General features: G+C 35.9%; 1 protein-coding gene across 2 annotated transcripts in view; it reads left to right on the forward strand.

Moving 5' to 3' along the window:
• Positions 1-25,603, forward strand: part of REV1 (REV1, polymerase (DNA directed)) — a 48,411-nt gene that overhangs the window by 15,603 nt on the left and 7,205 nt on the right. The window contains exons 8-17 of one of the 2 annotated variants that reach the window (XM_009883084.1): positions 4,513-4,642; positions 5,468-5,596; positions 6,273-6,427; positions 8,684-8,803; positions 11,761-11,981; positions 12,922-13,094; positions 17,216-17,318; positions 19,407-19,563; positions 19,928-20,130; positions 22,669-22,902. In XM_009883084.1, the coding sequence (XP_009881386.1) occupies positions 4,513-4,642; positions 5,468-5,596; positions 6,273-6,427; positions 8,684-8,803; positions 11,761-11,981; positions 12,922-13,094; positions 17,216-17,318; positions 19,407-19,563; positions 19,928-20,130; positions 22,669-22,902 (1,625 nt within the window). The remainder of the gene's footprint in view (positions 1-4,512; positions 4,643-5,467; positions 5,597-6,272; positions 6,428-8,683; positions 8,804-11,760; positions 11,982-12,921; positions 13,095-17,215; positions 17,319-19,406; positions 19,564-19,927; positions 20,131-22,668; positions 22,903-25,603) is intronic. The other variant, XM_009883085.1, reaches the window with a different exon arrangement.

Below are 25,603 nucleotides of genomic sequence, written 5' to 3' on the forward strand. Positions count from 1 at the left end.
ACATGCCACTGTAACTTCTTGTTAGTTAGCTTTGCTCAGTACAGGTCAATTATTTTAGAGTAGTTTTAGCTTTTACTCACTTTCATTGAGGTTGAGTATAAGATACAATGTTAAGTAATTTTTTTAAAGTAAGAAATAAATACAGATTGTCTGGGATCACTTCATTCTGAGTAAGTTCTATTATAGAGAAGAAGGTACAAAATAAATTTTAAAAGGCTACTAACATTTTTTTATGATAAAATGACAGCACATGGCCAGGAAGAAATTGATTGTTCGAAGTTGGCTTTTGAATTGCATGTGTACAATATCTGTGTACAGTGAGTTAATTTGGGTGGTCCTCAGAGCATATTAGGTTTCTGGAAAGTCTGTACAACTTCCAGGAGTTCCATCTCTCCAGTACTTTGTTTCCTGAAAACTAGGGCATCTGTTGTAGTTTGAGAATTCCTTACTTGCCTTCATTAATTTAGAAATTTGTTACTTTCTGCATTCTCAAGAAGTTATATACTAATGTAAACAAAACCTACTTTTATTACCAATTTTTTTTATTATTATTATTATTATTATTATTATACTGCCTGATCTGCATTTAATACAAGAAAGTATATTGCTAAACATTGGCAAATTGTTTTTCTTTTTTTTCTCCAACAGTCTGCTTAATCAGCTTGAAACTTAGTTTTTAGCACAAGGATGGTAAAAAGTGCATATCCAAGGCACAGCTGCTTTTTAATTTCCGTTTAGATTTGGAAGTTGAGTTTCTCCTTTGTCCCTTGTATATGCACTTTTTACCAACGTTGTGGTAGCAGGTACTATTGTTGTAAAGTTTAGACCTCAGCGAGATACAAGAGGTAGAAAAAAACAGGTTATTCTTCCATGGTTGTCTCTGAAATGTTAGTACTTAAAAAAAAAAAAAAAAACAAAAAAACAACAAACCTTTAAGTTCTACCAATCACAGGAAGTGTTGCCATTTTATCTGTTTTTTTTGCTGTAGTTTAAGAACACTTCAAAACTGAGATAGAATATATGTTTGTGAAACCCATTGGCCTTTAACTTTTTAAGGACTTTTCAGGATGCTCCAGACTTAGCTTCTGCTGTGTTGTTTGCAATGCCATGTGTAAGTGCATTACAAGGATAGCTGTGTTTTTTATGGAGTTGGGTTTTCTGTAGTATAGCTTGTGTATGAACTAATTATTGTACAGTTTTACTCAGTGACTTCATAGCTTTTATTAGGACCTTACACTAGATAAGGGTGGGACTTCATACAATCAAGTGATGTTTGGAGAGTGAGGCAGTTAAGTTTAGCTGATATCTAGCATGTTCTTTGTGATTCACAAATTCATTAGTATCTCTTCTACTATATTTATTGCTTAAGGGTACAGCAGATTTCAGCTTTATTGTATAATGAATTCAGTTTCTTACTGCAGCAGCTTTTTCTGGATATCTACACATTCATTTCTTTAACTTCAGCATCCAGTCTCACTGGCTTGCATGCAGGCAGGCAGCTAGCTCTTTCTTTCTTGATACTTAGTCTGATTGTGCAACCTATTGTTTTGGTGCACGGATTTTTTCCTAACACTCTTTTTATAGTCTCTATCTCATTAGCTGCAGTTCATAATATTTTTTTAGTCTCTTTATTAATTTTTATCTCCACGTACGTTTTTGTCAACAAAAAATGCAACCTGTTGTTTCTGCTTGCATTCTCATAAATACATGGCTTGTCTTCCTTTTGGGGAAAGAAATTACAGTTAGTTATGGTCTTAGATGAAAAGATGGAATTGCAGGTTAGGCTTTTCTAACATCACAGTATCTTAGAAAGTGCATGTGAAACACTTCACAGCATATGTTTAATTGTGCCATGCCATAGGTAAACATGGTCCAGTAGGCACATGTCACATGGAAAAGCCCTTTTTCTAAAATATCAAAAATACAGAATGCTCAATTATGCTGTTAAACATACACAATTCTGTTTGGGGATGTGTTATATAAATTAAATAAAAAGGTAGTTGGGACCAGCTTTGAACATGAGCATATTTTTACATCCATGCCGCAACGTGGAACCCACTTCATTTTTTGATGCTTCATGCTTTCCAGGCTGTTCTCTGATTTTGCCTTCTCCAGGTCTTGCTTATTAGAAAAAATGTTCCAAATTAAAAAACAAACCAAAAATAAACAAAACCAAACCGTTATGAGTCACTTTTGACCAAATACTGAATTCTGCTGCTTCAGCTACTTCTTTTTTTGCAAATTACTTCTTTAGTGATACTGATTCTTGCCTTTCATCAGCATTGCTAGGCAAATATCTAGTGTCAATAGAATCTTGACTCTTTTATGAAATGCATTCTTTTTCTTGTTTGAATTCATCCAAAAATGTGTAACTTTTAAATTTAAAAACTTGCTATCATTCTCACCCTAAATCTCCAAGTTGGAGATAGCCTTTCTGGGTAGTAGAAATTACTTCTTTACATACATACCATCTTTAACATTCATGTTCTAAAGATAGAAGATTAACGTATGTTAATCGGGATTCATAGTTTGGGGTCTCTTTTCCATGGCCAGGATGCCCAAGATGTGAATGTTTTCTAGGCTTCCTTTCCCTCAACCCTAGTATCTCCCTTTTTTCATTCTAAAGAGCAGCAGATTTTAACCATCATATTAGTCACAGATTTATTCTCAGCGATTTCTTTTTCACAGACTTGGGTCCTGGCCTCTGATTTCTCCATCCGTTGCTCCACATTCACCATGTGCCTGTCTAGTTTCCCAGCTTTTGATGAGAGGTTCTCTACCTTGCCTTCCATTGAGGACAATGTGTTCTGCATTGCCCTGAATTTCACATGAAGTGACTCCATCCGCTCATGGGGGGATCTGCTCTGCTGCGATGTGGAAAAAGTCGACGAGTCCAATGAAGATAGACAAGATGACAGCATCATCTCAGGCCAGGGCACAGGAAGGCATGGACTAAAGAAATTGTTCTTGTCATTCTTATCTTTATTTGGGGCATCATTTTGCTCTAATTTTCAGTTGCAGACATCTTAGGTAACTTACTGAGCTCATCATACATATTTAAGACATAAAAAGGTGCACAAATTTAGCAGAAAATCTGAATAAATGCAGTTTTTCACAAGTCAGGCTCTACTCCTGCTGTCTCCACTCACTCATTGCAACACTTTCTCTGGTCTGATAAGTGCATGTAGCACCATGTTTCCTTTCAGTCAAATTGTCAGTGTGCAAGTTGTTAGTACCGTGAAACATAATTAGGCATTGTGGCACTCTGAAGAAAACTCCCTGTTTATTATATTACAAGGATGTATGGTATTAAATAGACTACAGTAATGAAAAAGAAGTATAACATACGTATTGGATTTCATTTTAAGTAAATAGAAGCTTTTTGTCTTTATGGTACCTCAGTGGTTTGATTCTGATGGGGAGTTTGGGAGGCCATAGTAGTTTTTGCATCTAGCCATTTTTTTTCGGGCTAATCTATGTTTAGAGTACAGGCATGTATCTTTCAAGGTTTACATACTGTGAAAACCCAAATAGAAAGAAATAGAAAATGCTTTACTTGATTCCAGTATTCAGTGTCATGGAATTTTGTTCTAGTACCTAGTACGCAGTGGGCCTGGAGGACTCTTTAAAATTTGTCTAAGAGCATGCAGTAAAGTTCTATAGAATTGGGCAAGGTCTGTCTCATTTTTAAGTCTGGGGCTGCAGTATTTATAATTGTATCATTTTGATCCAAGATAAATTTTTGGTGATACTTGAAAGAAGTTGTCGTATCCTAGTAAGGGAATTACTTGGAAGTAACAGCAGAAGTTCTGTCAATTAATATCCCCATAAGAGTGTTAAAGGAAATACAAGTTTCTAGCTAGTGTTTTTTAATTTGAGCTAATTAACATTCTGGTTATTTCACTTCTTAAAAATCACTTTGTGGTATCTAGATTATTAGAAAAGTAGTTTTAAGTCAGAGGTTGTAAGTATGATAAAAGTGGGTTTCCATTCTGAATTTAATTTCTGTATTCTGGTGGTAGTTGTGCTTTTTATAAAAAGGAGTGTAGCTAAGTGTCTTCTTATTCAGCCAAGCAGCTGGTAAATTTTTGAATGTCTTGCATTTGTTTACAGGATATGGTTGTAGCAGTTAGCCTCAAGTGTTTGGTCATTATTGTCATTAAAGCTAACTGAAATCAGTCTTATTTTACAGTATGGTGTATGTAGTCACCAACAAGCTGCTGTCTAGTAATTTGGGGGAAAACAGAAACAGAATTTTTCTGTAGCTTAATATTCTTCTCCGTAATATGTACAGACCTATCTGTAGAGAGAGATTACTATGTGGGCGGGTTCTGGGCGTTCTTTTTTCTGGACCATGATGTGAATCAATATAGTATTAAGAATTTCTTCATCAACAGCAGTATAGAAATTATATAGAATAAAATCCATAATTTTTATTTTATTCACATTCATGCTGTTGAATTCTTAAGAAAAATAAAATAAACCCAAATATAAATATTATTTTCCAAACAGAAATTAGAGTACCTGATAAGCTGGACGACTCAGTCTGGGAGCATCCGGATTCCACACGTGTGAATGGAGCCGACTTTGATCTAACTGTTCTGTCCATGGCTGAAATAGCTTCTTGCAGTTATGAAGCCAGGTAGGTAAAAGTTACCTATCAGGTTGCTTGAAAATCTCATACAGATAGGCACAAAATGTCCAAAAATAGCAGTTGTTAAGTCAGTTTCTTTAAATTTATCTAGAGACGATTTTTTTTGTGTTTTCAAAAGTTGTAGTTGTTAGAATTTAACACAAGGTCTTCCCTATGGATGCTGCTTTTATGGAATTGAGAACACTTTGTTACTGAAGGTTTTAGTTAAAATGAGACAGTAAATACGGTTACTAAACTTAAAACCATTTCTTGCACAGATTATGTTTAGCATCCCCAATAACATATCTTAAAAACGTTCAGAATATGAAACAACTTGTTATAAGCAGTGATGGAAATACGATTTTCTTCCCTGATGGTAATAATACTCCAGAAATTATTCCTTCATTGGAACCTTTCTCAAGCATGCTAGGATAGGCAGGCTTATATTTGTATCTTAAAAAATTAGAGTTTATTTAGTACGGGAGCATAATTATGTAAGCTTGCACAGTGGAATATAAGACCTTAGTCACTGTAGTATATATATGGTTTTAATTTGAAAAAAGATAGCAAGCAGTGCTTTCTGGAGACTTTTTCTTTGTCTTAAGCATGTTCCCAAAGGCAGTCTGTCCATGCTGCATGCCTGAATATTATACAGCTAATTCAGATACTCTATTTGCAGTTTTCTTACCTATTACATTGCTAGCAGCAATTCCTTTTTATTGATAATTCATTTTTGTGGGAAAAGACAAATACTTTATTTGGAAATACCCCATATTAATTTGTGAAAAAGTTGGTACTGTGTTTACTTGGTAGGTTTTTATTACTTAATTTTAGACAAGTCGGCATAAAGAATGGAATGTTTTTTGGCCAAGCAAAAAAGTTGTGTCCAAGTCTCCAAGCAGTTTCGTATGATTTTGATGCGTACAAAGAAGTTGCACGGACAGTATATGAAATATTAGCAAGGTAACGTGCTATTTGTTTCTATGATCTTTCATGGTAAGGTTATCAAGCATTTTTTATTTGCCATTACTGAGTGCCATTATTCAATTTTAGTATTTTCATCTCCATGTTACTCTTCAGCTTCGATAAAGCCATTCCTATCTGAGATCTTCCTTTTGTAGTATTTTTGTTATTTTGAGCACTGTGCTGCTTCTCAGCATTCTCTTCTCTTGAAGCCAAATCTTGCAAACAGTCAACAACTAACTTTCAAAGGAGTTACTGTTAATTTTTTTACTGATTATACTATGAGAAGTAGATCCCTGCTTAGTAGTGAGATTCTTCCAAGAAGTTTTTTTGACTAACTTAAGAATGTGTTATTGGAGTAACATGAATTAGAAACTCCTGTCTGGTTTAAAAGGCACTTGAACAAAACTGAAAATTTGTTATTGTCAATGAAAACTTAAGTATTCAGCTCCTTCCCCAGCTGTTCCTTTAAAATCATGATGCATGTTGAAATTAGTCCTACATTAGTAATGTTACTGTAATTTGCTGGTTTAGCATTTTTAATATGTTAGTGATGTGTGATGCAAAATAAGCAGGGAAATGCCACCACAAAAGGAAGACTTTATTTGCTACATATTTGTTTTAACAGATGGTGAGCTGTTGCTGGTGTTTCACCTCCTTTACTTTGTGTTGATAGCTATACTCATAACATCGAAGCAGTCAGTTGTGATGAAGCACTAGTAGATATCACTGAAATCCTTACAGAGACCAGACTGACTCCTGATGAACTCGCAAATGCTATCCGCACTGAAATCAAAGCCCAAACTAAATGCACTGCTTCTGTTGGGATGGGTAAGTACATTTCGGTTTACAAGCAGTGCTTGCTATTGTTAGGTGTATCAAAACTATGCAAGATAGTAAAACTCCAAGTGCTTGCCATTTACATTAAATTAGTGTAAATCAAAATGCAAAAAAGTCTTCATCAGTGGAAAGTTTTAAGCAAAAATTTATAAAATTTCTATCACTTCTCCTTTGTATCTGAACAGTATGCAAAAATTCCATCTATGACATTCTTACATTCATTTTTATGAAATGCTACTGTATTTTTCCAGTAAATGCAAAACTGAGCACAGATTCTGTTCCTTATCGGAGATAGTAGTAAGAGTTTACAGGGTGGCATGATTTAGGGTAATTATTGGAAGGTACTGAAAGCAGAGATTTGTGTGATTTGTAGTAGATATTGTATATGAAATCACACATCTGAAAAGACTTTCTTGATTTCTTGTCACTTGGCCCCTTCTTTTCTCCTTTGGTTTTTTGTCCCTAATTAATACTAGACTTGAGTGTCTGTAAATAGATACACTGAGTGTATATACATGTATGAAGTCCACTTGTGAGACAAGCTGAAATCCATTACTGTAAGCAGAATTCTTCCTTTATCTTATGATACCATACTACAGAGACTGTAATTCCCTGGATTCCTGTTTGTGTATTGTTTTGACTTGAAACACATTTGTAATCTCTTTTATATGCTTATTTAGTGTGTGTGGGTTTTGTATAGAGAGGAATTAGTTTTTAAAGTATTGTTTTCTAATCTGATATCATAGTTCTCTTACTGATTGAAGGAGACAAATACCTACGAGCATTTTTTTTTCTAACAGTGTGTGTGAAATATGGGAAAATATTTTCTGTATCCTTTCTAGAAATTCAAATGGTAGGTACAGGAGAAGGACTTTTTCTCTTCACTCATAATTCATCGTTAAGTAAATGAATCAGAGGAAACAATTGTGCTATTACCTGAATGTAGAGACCTTATTTCAAAAACATGGTCTGCCAGAAACATACATCTTGTGTAAGTGATTTATATGTTGCCCAATGGGAAAGTTGTACCAGTATAACAAAATATAAGTTTGAATAGATACAATTATACTATTGAGATCTCCTCTCAACATTGTTGTCTGATTAGAGATAAATTAAAGGATGTGCTTATGCCCGTTGAATAAATATAATTTTTACACTAGAGATTTTAGCAGCTAAACTAAACTGATTTAAACAAAGCTAGTGAAAGATTAAACACTTGTCTGTAAACATCCTGTATCTTGGTTTCTCATTTGTTAAGTGAGGTATTAGTTTTTTCCTACTTTACTTCAGTGTTGTGGGAATAATATATTGCAGGTCAATCACTGAGATGTCATGGTTTTAGAGGCTATGTTGGTATGTTTGAGAGATAAGAGGATCCGAACTCTTCAGTACTCTATAGACAAAATGTGGATCCCTGAAGTTAAACAGGAAATTGAATGAGGAAGCTGTCATTAATTTTTTCATCAATTTAACCTCTCAGGAGAAACAGTGCACATAAAACTCTGTTATTGTTCTTATTGACTCAAATTCTAGAATAGACAAAAAGAATGTGAACATAGGTGGGAGGAGAAAAGCAATCGTAACACACAGTGCTGTGAGTTGTGAATTCCTCTGACTTTTTATTAGTTTGCTTTATCTTAGAACAAAGTGTTTGGGTGGCAATAATGAATGTGTTTGGGTATCATTTCAGATATCCTATTGGCTGGTCATGAGTAAGCCTATAAACAGTGGAGAAAAAATGCAGAAATAAGTCTTGTTCCCACCACACTTTATGAGTGCATATAGTAATTTAATAAAGTCATTGGATTTTTTTTAGTGACTACTCAGGCCCAAATATTAGCTCAATTCCAGTATTTCACATATAATATGCTTGATAAAATTGTCACCTGTTATTCACGTCGACTAGAATGGATTTTTTTGAAGTTCTGTAGTGTTAAAATATTACACTTCTAAATTTTTTAGCCATTTGCACTTAACTGTTTATCGGTACTCCTACATGTGTAGAACGTAACCAAACAAATAAATTTCATGTTCTTAGTGAAGTGTCCTGCACTTATTTGTTGGTTGTTTGGGGGGTTTTAGGGTTTTGTTTGTTTGTTTGTTGGTTAGTACTACAGTTACACTGCTGTAAAAGATAAAGAATTTGACTGTACTTTCTTCATTTTTTTCCTTGACTGTTGAGCTGCAGCATTCTGCTTGAGAAGACAGAAGTTACCACAGACATACTTTAATTTGTTGTTTTTACAGGTTCCAATATTCTGCTGGCCAGAATGGCAACTCGTAAAGCAAAACCAGATGGACAGTATCACTTAAAACCTGAAGAAGTGGATGATTTTATCAGAGGGCAACTTGTTACCAGTCTTCCAGGTACTGCTTTCTTTTAGAGGACATTCTGCTCCTGATACTAAAAGTTTCAGCTACAAATCTGTGTTCTGCATCAAACAAGATTAGATGCTAACCCACAGTTACAATCCAAAAGAAGAAGATACAAAAAGATCACAGAAATTCTTTTCAGAAATCAGTGTTTCTTTGAGAAGCATCTTTTTTAGTAAAGAATTGTACAGATTTACATGGCATGATCTATGGAAGAAGCTCAGAGTTTAGTATGTTGTGCAACCTTATATTCTTTAATAAAGTTATTTAGATGAGTTCTTTCAAGTGAGTGTTAGCTTGCTGTATCATAGTGAATGTAACAAAATGAGTAACAGCACGTACTTAACACTAAGAGAAGTGGGGTTTGCTTAAAACTTTTTTTGTGTAAGGATCTTTAGTTAATGGTATACTGCAAACTGTGACAGTATGTGTTGATTCTTTTAAAGAAGAACAACAGGTTTGTCAAATACTGTTTTTTTCCCAGTTGTCTGAGGAAATTATTGTGACAATGATTATGATTTATAATTTTCGAGTATGGCAGTACTAATAATTTTATGAACTGTTCAGCAGTTTCAGCCAAGTCTTACTGAGAGGTAGAAGTTCTAATGACCCAATGTTTCCACAAGTTTTGTGAAAAATGACAGCTTGACAGAGGAGAGTGGTCCATATGAGTACATCCTTTGAGGGACAGGCAGGCAAAATCCAACTATTGTACATTATGGCAGTAGTTCCCAGTCATCATATGTATAGCCACAGTACCTGTTTTTTGTCCTGCATTCCTTGGTCAGATAGGAGAAAGAAGGGTATTTCAGTAAGGGAGAAGTGGAACCCAAGGGAGTAAGTTGGGCCCAAGCCAACCTCATGCAGTTCAAAAAGGCCAAGTGCAGGGTCCTACGTCTGGGTCGGGGCAATCCCAAGCACAAATACGGGTTCGGCGGGGAATGGCTGGAGAGCAGCCCTGAGGAGAAGGACCTGGGTGTCCGAAGGACCTGGGTGTCCACCCGAAGCTCAACATGAGGCAGCAATGTGCAATTGCAGCCCAGAAGGCCAACTGTATCCTGGGCTGCATCAAAAGCAGCGTGGAGCTCTCCGATGAGGAGAGGCTGAGAGAGTTGAAGCTGTTCAGCCTGGAGAAGAGAAGGCTCCAGGGATATCTTATGGTGGCCCTCCAGTACCTAAAGGGGGCCTACAGGAGAGCTGGGGAAGGACTTTTTACTAGGGCATGGAGCAATAGGACAAGGGGGAATGGCTTTAAACTGGAAGAGGGCAGGTTTAGGTTAAACATTAGGAAGAATTTTTTCACTGTGAGGGTGGTAAAGCACTGGAACAGGTTGCCCAGAGAGGTTGTTGAGGCCCCGTCCCTGGAGGTGTTCAAGGCCAGGCTGGATGTGGCCTTGGGTAATCTGTTCTAGTGGGAGGTGTCCCTGTCTATGGCAGAGGGGTTGGAACTCGATGATCTTCAAGGTCCTTTCCAACCTAAACCATTCTATGATTCTATGATTGATTGAGTGGGATGCCTGTGGACAGAAACCTAAGAGAAAGCTGGATGGGAGGAAAGAAGCTTTTCTGGCCCACAGGTTTTAGAGAGGTTCTTCAAGGCATAGTGGAATTCACAGATCGATGGCAGGGAACTGGAGTTATTGTGATGGGAGAGTGATAGACAGTAAGGACATATGGAATACACCTGTATGAAAACAGGCTTTATTGTTGGGGTTTTTTAACATCCAGGAAAATACTTAAGAGTTGTAAGCTAAAGAGTTTTCTGGCATGTAACTCTGTATTGTATTATTATTCAATACTTCAGTATTATTATGTGACACAGACATAGTGCAAAAAGTGCTGGGTAAGCTCTCATTTATGCTTTGTATGTGAGTGATCAGCTGAGCTCAGACTGCATGTGTACACACATATTTGTTGTTTAATGTTCAAAATAGTATGTTTCTCTGTTTAAGAAAAAAAAAAAGAGAAGGGAAACAAAAATTAGACAGCTATAGACATTGAAATGGAAAAGTGGTAGGAATAGCATACGTAGACAGGTGCAGCTTTACCAGAAATCCTCTTTACCTGTCCCCTTCCATGGCCAAACATCATTTACAGCACAGCGCCATTTCTCTTTGGCATGATTTATGGGAGTTATTTTTCCTCCAGAAAATGATTCACATAGTACTATGCTTTGATTTGAGTCTTTTAAAGTTTTCAGATTTCACTTGCATGTTATTAGTGTTTGTGTCAATACCACTTAGACAAACGGATTATGAAAGATAGAAGCTGATTACCTGAGATTTCTAACTTTCAATGACTTTGGTGTAGTGTAAATTCATAGGACTAATATTTTTCAGAAGTAACAGGCCACCTCTCCAAAACCCAGAAATATACTTAAGTTTATCACACTTATGTATGTGCTGTTGCCATGGATACCTACAATTTCCAGTGCTTGGTAATTCAAAGCACAGGTGATATAGGTATGCTATCACTTCTACTTGAAATATTATTTTTCTACCTAGGAAGCAGTGGAACAGTAGTCAAAATATGTGTTGGTTTACTTTTAGATTGAATCACTTGTATCTGATGGCAAAACATATTACATTGTACACTCTTTTTGGACTGAGTGTTGCAGTGTTCAGAGCTATATACTTTGTAACAGGCAGTACCCTTGTCAAGGAGATTTGCAAGCAGGAGCCATTCACATTTTACCCAGAAATAAAGAAACGTGCTGCAGTATGACATTTTAAACTAAATATATGGTACAGATTAAGTAAATACAGGTGAAGACAGCAAAAGTTACTGTTTGAACCCTGTTTCATTGAGTGGAATTTATTTTTTTATGGTGTTGGTTTATTTATTAATTTGATATGACCTAGTGTAGGTTTAAAAAGACAAATTGTATTTGTTCAAAATGTGACTGGCTCTGAGTTGTGTAGAGTTGATAGAACTAACTACTTTGTTGTTAGGAGTTGGCAGGACGATGGAATCTAAGCTGGCTTCTTTAGGAATTAAAACCTGTGGAGATCTGCAATGTGCTTCAATGTCAAAACTGCAAAAAGAATTTGGTCCAAAAACAGGACAAATGCTCTACAGATTTTGTCGTGGTTTGGATGATCGACCTGTTCGTACAGAAAAAGAAAGAAAATCTGTTTCAGCAGAAATCAACTATGGAATAAGGTTTACACAGGTAAACTAAAACGTACTTTCTTTTCTGCAGTGACTTCTTTCAACTTCTTGTACTCTGATTATTTTCACTTACACTTTGATCTGTTAGAGCACCATCTTAGCCACCAAGTAGAAATGAGGAAAATGAAGAAGTAGGAGACCAAACAATAAAATGGGGGGAGAGACTGCAAAAGTGTTGGACTGAAAAGAAGCTTGCACAAAATTAGCTGGCTATTCTGCATTGTTATACAAGTCTGGTACAGAAAAAGAGAACTGCAGTAGGTTTGTCAGCACCTAGCATTCTCTTCCACTTAAGTGCTGGTTATTTAAAGATGCCAGTGTCTGACACCATTGCCAGCTGCTCCAATACAACATTTTTATTAGACTTACTACAAATATTGTAGGGGTAGAGTGTTGTTGACAAAATTGTTTTTAAAAATATGACTCAGCTCTTTGTTGAGAACTTAACCGTTTATAGAAAAATCGGGTTGGGAGAGACCACATGATGTTGTGTAGTCCAGCCTTATGAGGTCAGACCAGTTGCTCAGGACTTAACCTCCAAGAACAAAGACTGCACAAATTCTCTGAGCAGCCTGACTTTACTCATGGTGAAAAAGATTTTCCTTATAAGCCCTATGCTCTTCATCTTAAGGTGTGTGCTTAAAGTTAGACTTGCAATTCTGTGTTGGGGTTTCTAAATACTTTTTTTAAGACTTATTTCCAAATAGTTTTTGGAATTAGTATTTCCTAATTACTTCAGCATTAGGATAGGAATCTACTATCTCGCCTAGCTTCAGCAGCTGACAATGTAAATGAAACACTTGAAGTTAAATAAGACAATTGCCTGTGAGTCAGCTTGTTCTTTTCAGTTTACAAAATCTGGATTGCATTAACCCTTAATGATTCACCTTTGATAGTTGAAAACTAGTAATTATCTAAACATGTTGTTTTTCCCCTTTCAGCCTAAGGAAGCAGAAGCTTTCCTTCTGAGCCTCTCAGAAGAAATCCAACGTAGACTTGAAGCTGCTGGTATGAAGGGTAAACGATTGACCCTTAAAATTATGGTCAGAAAGGCTGGGGCACCAGTGGAGCCTGCAAAATATGGAGGTCATGGAATCTGTGATAATATCGCCAGGTAACTATGCATGGAAAAAACAATGGTCAGTAGTAGGCATAAGCACACTTCTGCAGGATCTTGAGCACCAAAACTTACAGGAAGACAGAACACAAGTTTTAAAGTTCTTAGTACCTCTTTGTCTACATATCAAACCTACACCAAAATCAGAAGTACATTATTATTATTAAAAGTCCTTTGTGTTTGGGTTGTACGTATGTGGTCTTTTGGTCATCAGCATCAAATGTAAATGTTCCAATGATAAAAAACACAGCATACTGGGAGGAGAAAGAAGGAAGAGACTAAGGTGTCTAAATCAGAGAGAGAGAACAATTTTAGCAATCATCTTTTGCCTTTGAGTTTCTTCAAAGAGAAAAATGGGGAAAAAAGAAAATATATCAGAAGTTGAAAAGTTTTAGGGCATAGAAGAAACAATTTGTGGTTTTCAGAGAAAGCAGGGATGGGAAAGAAGGAATCTGACTCCACAGGTGCATTCTTTGTGGTTTGAAATTGCTTTCTTGAGCGACTGTACTCTCCTGTGTCTGTGGATGGTACTTAAAAATAAAAGTGATTTAGTAAAATATTTTCAGTGAATTATTGTGACTATCTATTTCTCTTGGTAGGGATGTACATTTTTTTCCTCTTCTTCCTTTTTGATTTTAATAATCTGTAGCTTAAGGTGGCCCTTAATTTGATAATAGTCTCATGAAATACTAGCTAATAAAGGCGTTTGATCTTTTATAGGGTTTATCTTCAGACAATAGTACATATGTACATGTATCTTGTTGGTGTACATTTCTCCAGCTTTTTCAATATTGGAGCTGGTTTTCTATTTGCAGTACTTTTAGAAGACGTTTTTACATCCTGCACTATGACACGCATGCAGCAGCATTTTCATTTCTTTCAGTAATCAGCTGAGTTGAAATGTTCTGCTGCTGCAAACTGTTTCCTCTCCCTGAGCTGTGTAGTGTTGTGTATTTTCTTTTTGCTTTGGGGGGCTTTCTGCTGTTCCTTGATAGGTTATTGATCGTGTGTTGATTGTTGACAGTTGGAGTCAGTTCTCAAAGAAACTTGCCTTTGTACTTGTGAAGAAGGATGTCTGATCAGTACTGTTCTCATTCAAGTCTAGAGAACACGGGGACCAGGGCAGTAGTTGCAGAATTACTTGCTGTGGGAGACTGAGAGGCCACTTAGGATTCTGAAGTTTAGAGCTGGCATCAGACACCTTGGACTGCAGTTGTCCATCTTAGTACAGACAAGTTTCTTTGTGTCAAATCTTTCTTTCCTGTTGTTTTACCAGTAAGTCTGCAAAGATTTTTTTTGGTCCCAGAAAAGACAATGATGATCTGAAATGGAACTAAGAAAGTTGAATCTCAGAATCTCAAGGTCGGAGACTGTGCCCCATGTTTCAGCTGTTCAAGAAGGCAATTTGTTCTTGCCTCTTGACCTTTGCAGTTATGTTTCTTCATGTAGTCGTGAGTTCCTCATCAGAAGTGCCTTTGTTTTCTTGTGGCTCATTATCAACGTAATGAAGTCTCTTTCTGCTTGGTCTCACTGCAGCACTGCTGATCTCATTGAGATGCCACCTGTGGTGACTGTCCATCCCTGGTGAAATGGGATAACCCAATTACTCTGCCTGGTTAATCAGTTGATAGGTTGCTGTCAAAGGAGTAGTACCTTCAGATTCCACAAGCAGTTCCTTTACTCTTACCCATTATTTATTTACAATTCTTCTTTGTTTCGTATTGTTCAGCTGGATGATGTTGACTAAATATTTTTTGATCTCTAATTTATTTATATGTTCACATACTGAAAACACAAGAATGATATCTAGGCATAGAGTAGTTATGTAGTTATATGCTGTTTCATACAAGATTATCTCAGAACCTTCTAAATACAAGTTTATTCTATAGGCAGACGCTTCTGTGTCAAAGCAGTTGTTCCTTAGGTAAAGGGATGATCCTGGCATTTGTGTGAGGGTGCATTTGATATCTTCAAAGCTAGGTCTTTTCTGCTTTTCCCTCTATCTCAAGTTGGAACAGATGAATCTCTCCTGAACAGAAGAGTCATTTGCTCAAGGTTACTGATAACTGAAGAGGTGGGGGTGTTCTTTCAGTGGGTTAGAGCTCAACAGTAGGACTTGTATGGATAGGGTCTGTCTCATGCTTGTGACATAAAATTCAGCTGTGTTAAAAACTGAAAATACAAAATTCACCTCTCGCTGTCAGAAGCTCGTCACCTTTTGGGATTGGTATATCAAGAAGAAAATCCATCAGTCTATGCTTTTGTCCTCTAGCTATACAGAATTCTTTGAGCTGAAGATTTACTTTTAACAGCCTAAGAACATGTTTTAAGGCTTGAGGATGTGTTGAGATAGAGCTTTATTCCTCCTTTATTGGCAACTAGTGCCAGAATGCTTTCTCATGAACAGGTCAGTGCTTTGGACCTCATTTTGGTGATCAGGTATGCTAATGTACATGTGCCCTGAAATGCTGTTGTTCACACATAGCTGAAGCAGTTCTGATGCCAGGGTCTCATTTTCAAGTGTCTCTGTTTCCACTTTTGGCTTTACTAATGAACTTGGCAACCCCAGTCAATCCAAATTATGCTATTTGATGATATAGATGCTGGATCACTGTCTTCTTTAGAGCATTTCTGTTCAGTCCAGTGAAGGGCTTTTTAGCAGCAGCAGGGTAGACTCTGGAAGTTGCATCCAAGCAAATGGATTAGAATCTGAGAGTGATGTTCCTTCATGTGTGCTTTTCCTATGTACATCTGGTTCCAACAGTTTGGGATTATTTACTGGAGCTAAAGGTGACCAGTTTCTGTCTTCAATTTAAGATTTTCTCTGTGGTTATAGCTCATGACCTGTTTCCTGCCCCCTCACCTCACAGGTGAATGAGTTGCTATGCTTTTTGATCCTACAGATCAAGATTTCCTAGAATAATAATCATAGTGCTACAAAGGATTCAGACTCACAGACATGCTTAAAATCAAATTCAACTTCTGAGATGTTAATGGTATTTTTACTACATCATTGATACCAAGTCCTGATAGTACAGCATAGACCTTTGTAAAATATTCTCCTGAAGTGGTGTATACCTTTAGACCTATCCTACATTTCTCCCTGATACTTTGCATAGTTGCATTTTGATGGTGATACTGATCTCCTTTCTCTTAAAAACGTTAATCTGTAGGGCTCAGGGAGGTTTTCATATCATTCACAGTAGGAAGGTTTTTCCTTTTCATATTGGCAGAATCAGACCTTTCTGGAGATCACTTGGCTGTTCATGTCAGTTTCTGACAGATTCAGAAGTAGAGTAAAATTTAAGGAGACACCATCAAAATGTTTAGTAAGTTGTCAGGATGTCACCCTGTCAGAACACCAAGGTGGAACTGCCTTTTGCCCATCAGACTTAAAATGACGTTGGTTACCTTTGTCAAAAAACTTTTCATCATTCACATATGTTTGATTAGCCACCTGAAATTCTGTTCTTATCTGTCTCAAATGTGCAGTTAGAGAATCCAGATCTACCAAGCACTGTTAGTGCCCTGCCAAGCTCTCAGGTAGCAATTTGTAAAACGCACAACCAGGTAATTTTGTGAGAGAGTCGTTGCAGAAAATTGTCACAGAGTAAGGTGTGTATTTGGAATGTTGTTTAAAGTTAAAGTTACTTACCATTAAGCAAAGTTGTTTGTAAACCACCTGCACATGCCTATATCTGCTTCTCCCTCACAGTTCCTTCTGAAACTCTTGCTGTAGACATTTGACGATTGACAACTGAAATAATACTAGGCAAACTCTTTATGAACCAAGCATGAGTGAAGGATAGTGCCTGAGTACTGTGAAGTGGAACATTTTTGTATTGCTTCAATAGATAGCATGTATACTATACTTGGCAAATTAATGTGTGGACCACACACTGAGAGTGTTCAATTAGTAAATAATCTGGATTTTTTTCTGTAGAACATGCTTAGTTCTAATTACCTTTAAAAAGAAACCACAGAACAGTTTCTGTATGCCAGGAAATTATGATCTGTCTTTTTTTGAGGTTCACCCTGGAATAAATACAGAATTGTTGTTGTCATTAGGATTTGTGAAACAGTCTCCTTTTCAACCACACTTTTTTATTCTTTGTTAGGACTGTGACTCTAGACCATGCGACAGACAGCGCAAAAGTAATTGGGAAAGAAACTCTAAACATGTTTCACACAATGAAACTGAACATATCAGATATGCGAGGGGTGAGTTAATGGGAAAACTGAAATTTTTTCTCTTTATCCATCTTCTTTGTGTTCTTTCATAAATTTTCAATTCTCCAGGGTAGACGATAACCAAATTCAAGGAAAAATGTTGATAATACAAAGCTTATGTAAATTAGGTTATGCAATTATATTATGTTTTGTTTGTTTACCTTTGAAAAACATGGTTACAAAGCCATAAATGTAAAAAAGAAGGTTTTATTGTGGTCTGGATTAATCCACAGCTTAAAACAGCCTGAGGTAACAAAGTTAGACTGTATCTTCTATAATTCTGTTAGCACATGTAAATTTTACTTTGCCTTAGAATTTTGTGTAAACTTTTGCACAGTTATTAGTTAAGTAACTAATATAAATACTGCTTGTAGTACCGATCAAAGGTACAGATCGGAGGAGTTTTTTGCTCTAGACTGCAAGTCTTAGAGACAGACAAATTACCAACCCATGGTTTGGCTTTCATTTGAAGGTGAATTGCTGGCTGTTTTGAATCATGATTTATTTTAGAACACTCTTGCTCATCTCGGTGGTTTTTTCATAGCAATGTGAATCCATGATAAGACTATTTTGGCATCAGCCATTTGTTACAACCAGGCACAGAGGCTTTTTAACCAAACCTGCATTTATTGGTCATACAGATGTTGAAGTAGGGTTTTGATTCACAATATTGCCTTGTAGAGTCAGCTCCATTGCTTAGGTTTCTTCATGGAGCTGAGGAAATATTTATCATCCTCTCCCTATCTTTTTCTAGTTTTTTGTCTGTCTCCTTCCTTTACTGTCTTTCCTGACTTCTTACATCATTCTGTTTCACTTGATTTCTTTAGCCCTTGTTTTAGAGGATTCTTCTTTAAAGTTAGTATTCCATGGGTGTTACACATGTTTTGCAAAACAATGTACTGCTTCTGACCAGGTGGCTCTGTTCAGTTCTGGAGGGGCCATTCAGTTCTAGATTATGAAATAAAGTGCAGATATAGCCAAGGTCCCTCAGTAGTATTCTTTCCAACTGACTTTAGACGCATCCAATGTCTATGTTTACATTGGAGCTATTCCCTTAAGCTTCATTTGTGCCCACACTTGGGCAGATGAATCTACTCACTTGTCTCGTAGACTTAATGTAACACTTAAACACTTGCCCTAAAAGGCAAAAAAAACAAGGCAGAGTTCGTGTACAGCACAGCAAACACCATATTCCAAAGGCAGCTTATAAATTTTACAACTCAAATCTAGAAATATTTCAAAGCAAAAAGATAAAAGTGCAAAGATAAACTTTTTACAATGATGTTTTAATATCTCATTAATTGCAACTTAGAAACTATTAACAAACCTTGCTATGTAATTATAGAAGACGACTTGATAAAAATACATACACGAGCTCCTTCATGCTTTCTGAGTCCTATATACAATCGGTTTTTTTAAGTGTTGGGTTTTTTTCTTAATAATTGTGGAGGATTAGCAGTAAACTTGCACAATGTACCGGTGCATTCTTAGTTGGACACAGTTTTTGCACCCCTGTTGATTCGGTATTTAAAAGTTAATGAAAAGTGAGGATGCCTTTCAAAATAAGGAACACCTCATCTGATAAAGACTACCTTCACCAAAGTACATCCATTGAGACTTTGTGAGAGCCATGTCTAGACGTGAAACAATGTTATTTTCTCATTTGTAGACTGAAGTGATGGGTTTAACATAGATTCTCCTCAGGAAAAACATTCCTTTCTCATACAGGTAGCTGTATTTAATACTAATCACTTCCTGGTCTGTACTTCTATATTTGTTAGTGTCTAAGAAATTTCATAATAAATGCATTGTTTCATAATACTATTGAGAGCACTTCTCTATATCAAAGAAGTTAAGATGGTTGTATCTTCGTAATTTCTTAGTGGTTGTGGTAGATAATGCAGGGATTTGTTTGGGATGTTTTTAGTGGTTATTTATGTGTATTTCAATATACTTTTATTCGTTCTCTCCCCACCCACAACAGGCAGCCAGTTTCAGAAGGCAATGCTATTATGAAAGAATTACAGATTATTTTTTTTTTAACTTCATAAAATAAATGTATTAATGTTTTGGATTTAGGTTGGAATTCAGGTACAGCAGTTAGTTCCCATCAGTAAAACCACGTCAGCTTGCTCAACAGTACAATCTGGACACTTACCTGGTGGATCACATTCAGTTATTGATCTTTTTCATGTTCAGAAAGCAAAAAAGTGCTCAGAAGAAGAACATAAGGAAGGTCAGTAAGCTTTATACTTTGAATGTGTGATAATGATGAGTTCTGAAAGGCTCCAGCATAGATAACCTTTTGGAATGCTTATCCGATATTATACTGGTACAAATGATTTAACATGAACTCTTCAAGAGCAGATTTGGCTGCTGCAAATGAAAACGCTACAAGTAAAACTTTGTATAGGATTATTCCAATCATTTTCAAAAGTTAAGAGTAATAAAGGATATTTTAAAATAGAAAGTGTTATAATTATGCTGTATATTGTATAAAATAGCAAAGAAAACTGGAAATGAGCTTCACTGTATCTTGAATCTTGAGAGTATTTTTAACTATTAGGTGATCATTCTGTATTTTGTTTTCGTACGTATAGTATTTGTTGCTGCTATGGACCTTGAAATATCTTCTGGTTCAAGAACTTGCACTTTTCTTCCATCTCGTGGTACTCATCTCGCATCTGGTCTCAATTCTAATGTTAACAACGTTGAGTCTGCTGTCAAATGGAATGGTGTACATTCTCCTGTCAGCGTAAAATCCAGGCTTAATTTGAGTATTGAAGTTCCATCTGCTTCCCAGGTAAAATCCGAGAATATAAAACATCTCAATATATTGTAATAAGTTGTGATTGTTTGTCTTACTTGGATAGAGAAAAAAAAGTTGCATTACACTTTTTTTAAAAGAAAAAGAGCTCTAGTAGAGTACGTTGCACAGTAAGAAACTGTTATTGATTCAAAACTCTTTTGCCTTAATAAAAGGATTTTTACAGAGCAGCCATTTGTAGACTGACTCAAAAAAGTTTACATTTTTTTGAAAGGAAAGAAATTTAATTTTCCAGTATCTTTTTCCTTTCCTGTCACTTGCCAAAGGATTGGAATGGAACAACGAAAGGAAAAGATGCCGAAGATGAAGTATTAAAAACCATTACCTTCCACCTTTCAGAACCAAAGCCCAGACCCTAATTACAAAAAACATGAAATAAACTTTAGGAAAACTTTCATCAGAGAAATTAGACATAGTCTATAGTTAATGCTCAGTGTTTATATGATTATGATATGATGCAGATTTGTGAATTACCTTCTCTTATGTTAGCTCTTAAAAATTATTTCTTATTAGCTTAATCACTGATCAATTCAAGAAGAATTTTGACAAGTACTTTGTGTCATTTTCATGAAGGCATAACTTCTAAATGTTTCCCATCCCTCTTAATGGCAGCAATATTCTTTGCCACAGATGCCAATAAACAATAATCAGGTAGTCTTCTCCACGTAATTTCTTTAAGTCATGTGTTCTATATCACTCTTTAAATTGCACTATAAATCTGTCTTCAAGTTTTAGTCAGTGCGAAGGAACTGAACAGCAACTAGTCTTACACTACCTCATATACTTTTACAATGGCTGCGCTCTAAGTTTCTCTCTAAAAGAATGTCAAACTTGTATTTAGATTTAATTATTCATCTTCCTGTGTTTTTTCAAATTTTCTTTAAATAATATTGAAGCTAAGATGCACACTTAACATTTGTACAGAATATCACCTTTTAGATGAGAGGAGGACAATCTTTAAATAAAGTATTTCTGTGGGGTTTGGGTGGTTTTTTTGTACACTTTAACAAAGGAAGAGCTTCTTTATTTCAACGCCACGTGTTATTCAAGCAGGCATCTGTTATAAGCGTCTGCTATGAGCAAGGTGCGCTGAATTCTGTAGGTATGTTAGGTATAAGCAGATTTACGTGCTTTTCTGTAAAAATCTGCAGTTTTAATTTCTGTAATTTAAATCTGTAAAAGCATTTGTTGATGTTCTGTTAACAGCTTTGCCAAATATTTTTAGAAGCCAATTATACTTTTGGCAGAAAACTTTTTTCCGTAATACAATACCCATGCTAGCTCAGGATCTAAAGCAACTTGATTGAACAACGTGAAGCTCCGTGTACTCAGATTCTCCTATAGGAGGAATATGTATGAACAAGCGAAAATGCACTAGCTGTGCAGTAGAATTCCTAAAGCTTTGGTGGCCTTACGGCACAATATGCTTATCTTTCCTTCTGCTTTATAAGCATATTATAATATGGAATTCGGTACAGGGAAGGAGTGGTGAGAGTTAGTCCCATATTGTTGTTTGTGTACTGTGTGCTAGGAGAGCAACAAGAAGATATTTTACACCCAGGATTTCCAGAAAACGTTTATAGAGGTATATATGTAGCAAATTTGGAATGAGGGAACACAAACAGAATGTAGAGATTAATAATACAGACAGCTTTCATCAAAACCTCTTAGTTACCATAAGCCAAGTATCTTTTCATAGATAATGTGTAGTTCTCTGTAAATCCAGAATCTGTTCATAAACTCCAAATATTCTTCTTAAAGATAAGAGATAAAGTTTTTTAACACTGCTATGGAGTCTCATTTAGCAGAACTTAAGAGACGAACATGGGCATTTATCTACACAGTTTTACTCAAATTTTACTTGTGAGAAAAACGATGCTGTAAATCTGTTTGTCAGTTACATTCATTCTGTCACTTGTGCAGCTGTCATTGTATACAGCAATTTCTAGGTACTGAGGGGTCATTTCAGTTGTTTCAAGTTGATAATTGATGGTAAATACCAGTTACAGCAAGAAAAAATTAGAATCTAAAGCTTATTTCATTCTCAGAGTCTATGACAAGAGTCTGACAGTATGCAAACGTACGTGATACCATTTAAGTAAATTAGTAACATGTATCCTAGAACTATATAAAGAAAGAAATTAATTGCTTACTGCTTTGTACAAGTCACCAATTTAGTATTCATATCAACATGTTGCTTATATAATTTGAACTCAAAATGTGGGTTTCCTTATCCCTAGGTAGGTGTAGAGGGAACCTTATATATGATTTGTGATGGGAACACTGAACATAGTGAAAAGGTAAAACTGAGCATTAGTATTTACTGAAGTGCGTAGTCTTAAACGGTATTTTTACATTTTGCTGCTGCAGAGTGTAACTGTCAGGTTCATGTTTGCAGACACAGATTAAAATTAATATCTTTTTTCTAAAATTCAAGAACTGTAGAACTATTTTTTGAGTAAAATTAACTGTTATCTACCTCAGAAAAATCTAACAGCTTTTATATATTTGCAGCTAGATAACTCTGTGCTGGAAGCTCTGCCGCCTGATCTCCGAGAACAAGTAGAGCAAATATACACCATTCAGCAAGGAGAGAATTACGGAGATAGCAAAAAAGAGCCAATAAATGGATGTAACACTGCACTTCTGTCACAACCAGTTGGAACAGTGCTTTTACAAATACCAGAGCTCCAAGAACCAAATACCAATACGGGAATTAATGTGATAGCCTTGCCAGCTTTCTCACAGGTAGGATGTTTGCAGGGTATCAGTAAACATCAACTTTCTACCTATAGGAAGAGTTAACAGTTTTTTCTTGAAACAGCATTACTACAACCAAAATTATTTATGATCCTTTAATATCTTAAGAAGTCTGTGCTTTTAAATGTAACTTGATCTATCACATAGTATGATAGTGTTTATTAAAGATTTATAGTCATCAGTATGCCTGTGTTTTTGCTGTTGTTTAATGTGAAGCCTCTTCATTTACACTTTGCTTTGCGATTCAGTGTGTAAACAGCCTTTTTTTCTGCATTGCAGCTGAGTTAACACTGCACCATCAGTCTGAAGCTGTCCTAAAATCTGCTTAGCTAGTCACAGGAGACTCACTCCGTTTAAGTGAATGTTTTGATGGTGTAAAGCCAACCTCTGCTAGTTTCTGTAGATGTGATTATTTATATCACATTCCTGGGAGAAAGGAAGGCATGGCTAAAGATTGTGCATATTTCCGTAATTTTTAAATGAGCTCATATACAGCATGTCCAGGATGAGGAAAGTGCAAAGTTGTTTCTCAGAACAGGGGCCTGAAGGGGGAGCAGGTAGCCGTAATGATGCTTCTAATGATATCCCACCCTTCAATCCGAGATGGTGCTGAACAAATGTAGTGTAAAAGTTAAAAAAAAAATTAAAAATCAAAGATTGAGTTACCCAATGATGCATATGGCATCATTTAAAATAGAGCAGTATTTTTATTTTTCTATTTGCTATGCCACGTTGCTCCATCGCTGTTCTCAAACTAAGTGGTACCATCTAAGCAGATTTACAGAGAGATATTTGCTGCTGGTTCTAAAGTATAATTCTGCTTAGCTGACAAAGAATCCAGAGAAAAATAGATAGAAATTCCTGACCTGTTTTCTTTTAATGGTAGTTGATGCATAATTGTTATTTGGAAGATGTGTAGTCTATTCTACTACTAAAATTTCTTCACCTTGATTCAAGTTCGTTGGTTCAAAAACAGTTATGTCAGTTTTTATTCCTGAACTGCAAAGCTGGGTTTCCCCTATGGAGTACTGTGTGAATAGTGTATGAACTCACCATACCCTAGCTGTTCTAAATTATGTAGTTACCTTCATTCATAGGCAAGAGTTTATCTTGGACTTGTGTGTTAAATTATGCTGTGCTTTAAAGTACAGCCCTCCACACTTGTTTTACTGCGCAGTACTGTTTTTCAGGGTGAATTTTAACTGCATACGGCTTTCTATAAAAATTGTATTTAGTTTGTGTTTATGCTGTATCTGTCTAGTAATGAGGTAGTTGAGAATTGATTGTTGGTTTTTTATTACAACAGCATTACTTCTTGAAATTGTCTTAGAAATACACACTCTAATGCACTGTTTTTTCTGTCTCTATTTCCTAATGCATTTTGTACCTCTGTTACTTGATCCAAAAATGTCAGCTTAGGAGAGCAGCCTTTTTGTTTGAAGGTGTAGCTCAAGAAGAATTGGCTACTTCCTATTTATTTGTCAGGGATATCCATACTATTTTAGAATGCCTTATGCTTGTACTCCAGATTTCCTCCTGAAAACCATTCCGCTTCCTTTATTGGCAAAAAGAGAACTAAGATTTAAAATCTTCATTTTCTGAGTTAGGTCCAAGTTTAATACCTAGAATAATACGGTTAAATGGCTTCCTTAGGCTTGGAGAAAAAAATGCTAAAACCAGTTCATTAGTGCAAGAGGATTTTTTTCTGTGAATTTAATTCAAGAATATCATCTTTGTCTAAATACAGTTTTACACAATTTTTTTATTGTTGAAAGCCTTTGTTGAAGTGTATATTGTGTAAGCGCACACAAACACTTAAAATTACTTTCTTTCAAATGATGCAATGAACTAAGTAGTAATAGGATTCATATACAGCAATATTGCAAGCCACTCCAAATCGAGTACTTTAGCTACATCAACTCAGCAAATGTAAATGATGCTGTGCCATCTTTTTATAGCTTAATTAGGTTTGGGTTTCAACCCTTCATTGCTTTTGTCTGAACTGTGTTTTTATGACCAGGTGCCAAGTTAATTGGCTGACAGTGATTTATTCATTAGAAAACATGTGGAAAATGTCCTTTGTTGGGCAAGATTTTCCCATAAAAAGAATCCAAATAGGTTGTGTTCATTTCCATCAGCTGCTGAAGTAATCTTAAAATTTAGAAGAGCTGTATATCTCTGTAGCAGCTGAATCTTGTAAAGGCACAGGATGCAAGAAGTAAAGATTACAGATGCTTAGAAATGAACGACATTTGTAGTAGTGGAGTTAATTACCAGTGGCAAATTTGCACCTCATCCTTACATTGTCTTAACATGTTATAAATTCCTTCTAAGGAAATTTATACAGCACATCAAAAAAATAAAAAAGATAGCTCTATGCTGAGGTAATAACATGAATTAATAAAATCAAGGTTCTCCATAATGTGAATGTGATACAGCTGAAAGAAAGCTATGTTAGAACACTCTGGCTGTACAATAAATTACGCGAAACACCAATTAATTAGTGTAGAATTCATACGAACTTGACTGATGGCTCTTCTAACTGAATGTTTACATGTTACACTTTCAGAGGGAAATAATAGGGGGAATAACAAAACCACGTCCCGTTCCCTGTAGTACATTATTTCTGCATGAATTATTAAGTGGTATACACAAAAAACAGTGTTAATTCAGGGCCTCCCGAATTCCT

This window comes from Charadrius vociferus, unplaced genomic scaffold (assembly GCF_000708025.1).
Source record: "Charadrius vociferus isolate BGI_N301 unplaced genomic scaffold, ASM70802v2 scaffold92, whole genome shotgun sequence".
NCBI classification, from domain to species: Eukaryota; Metazoa; Chordata; class Aves; order Charadriiformes; family Charadriidae; genus Charadrius; species Charadrius vociferus.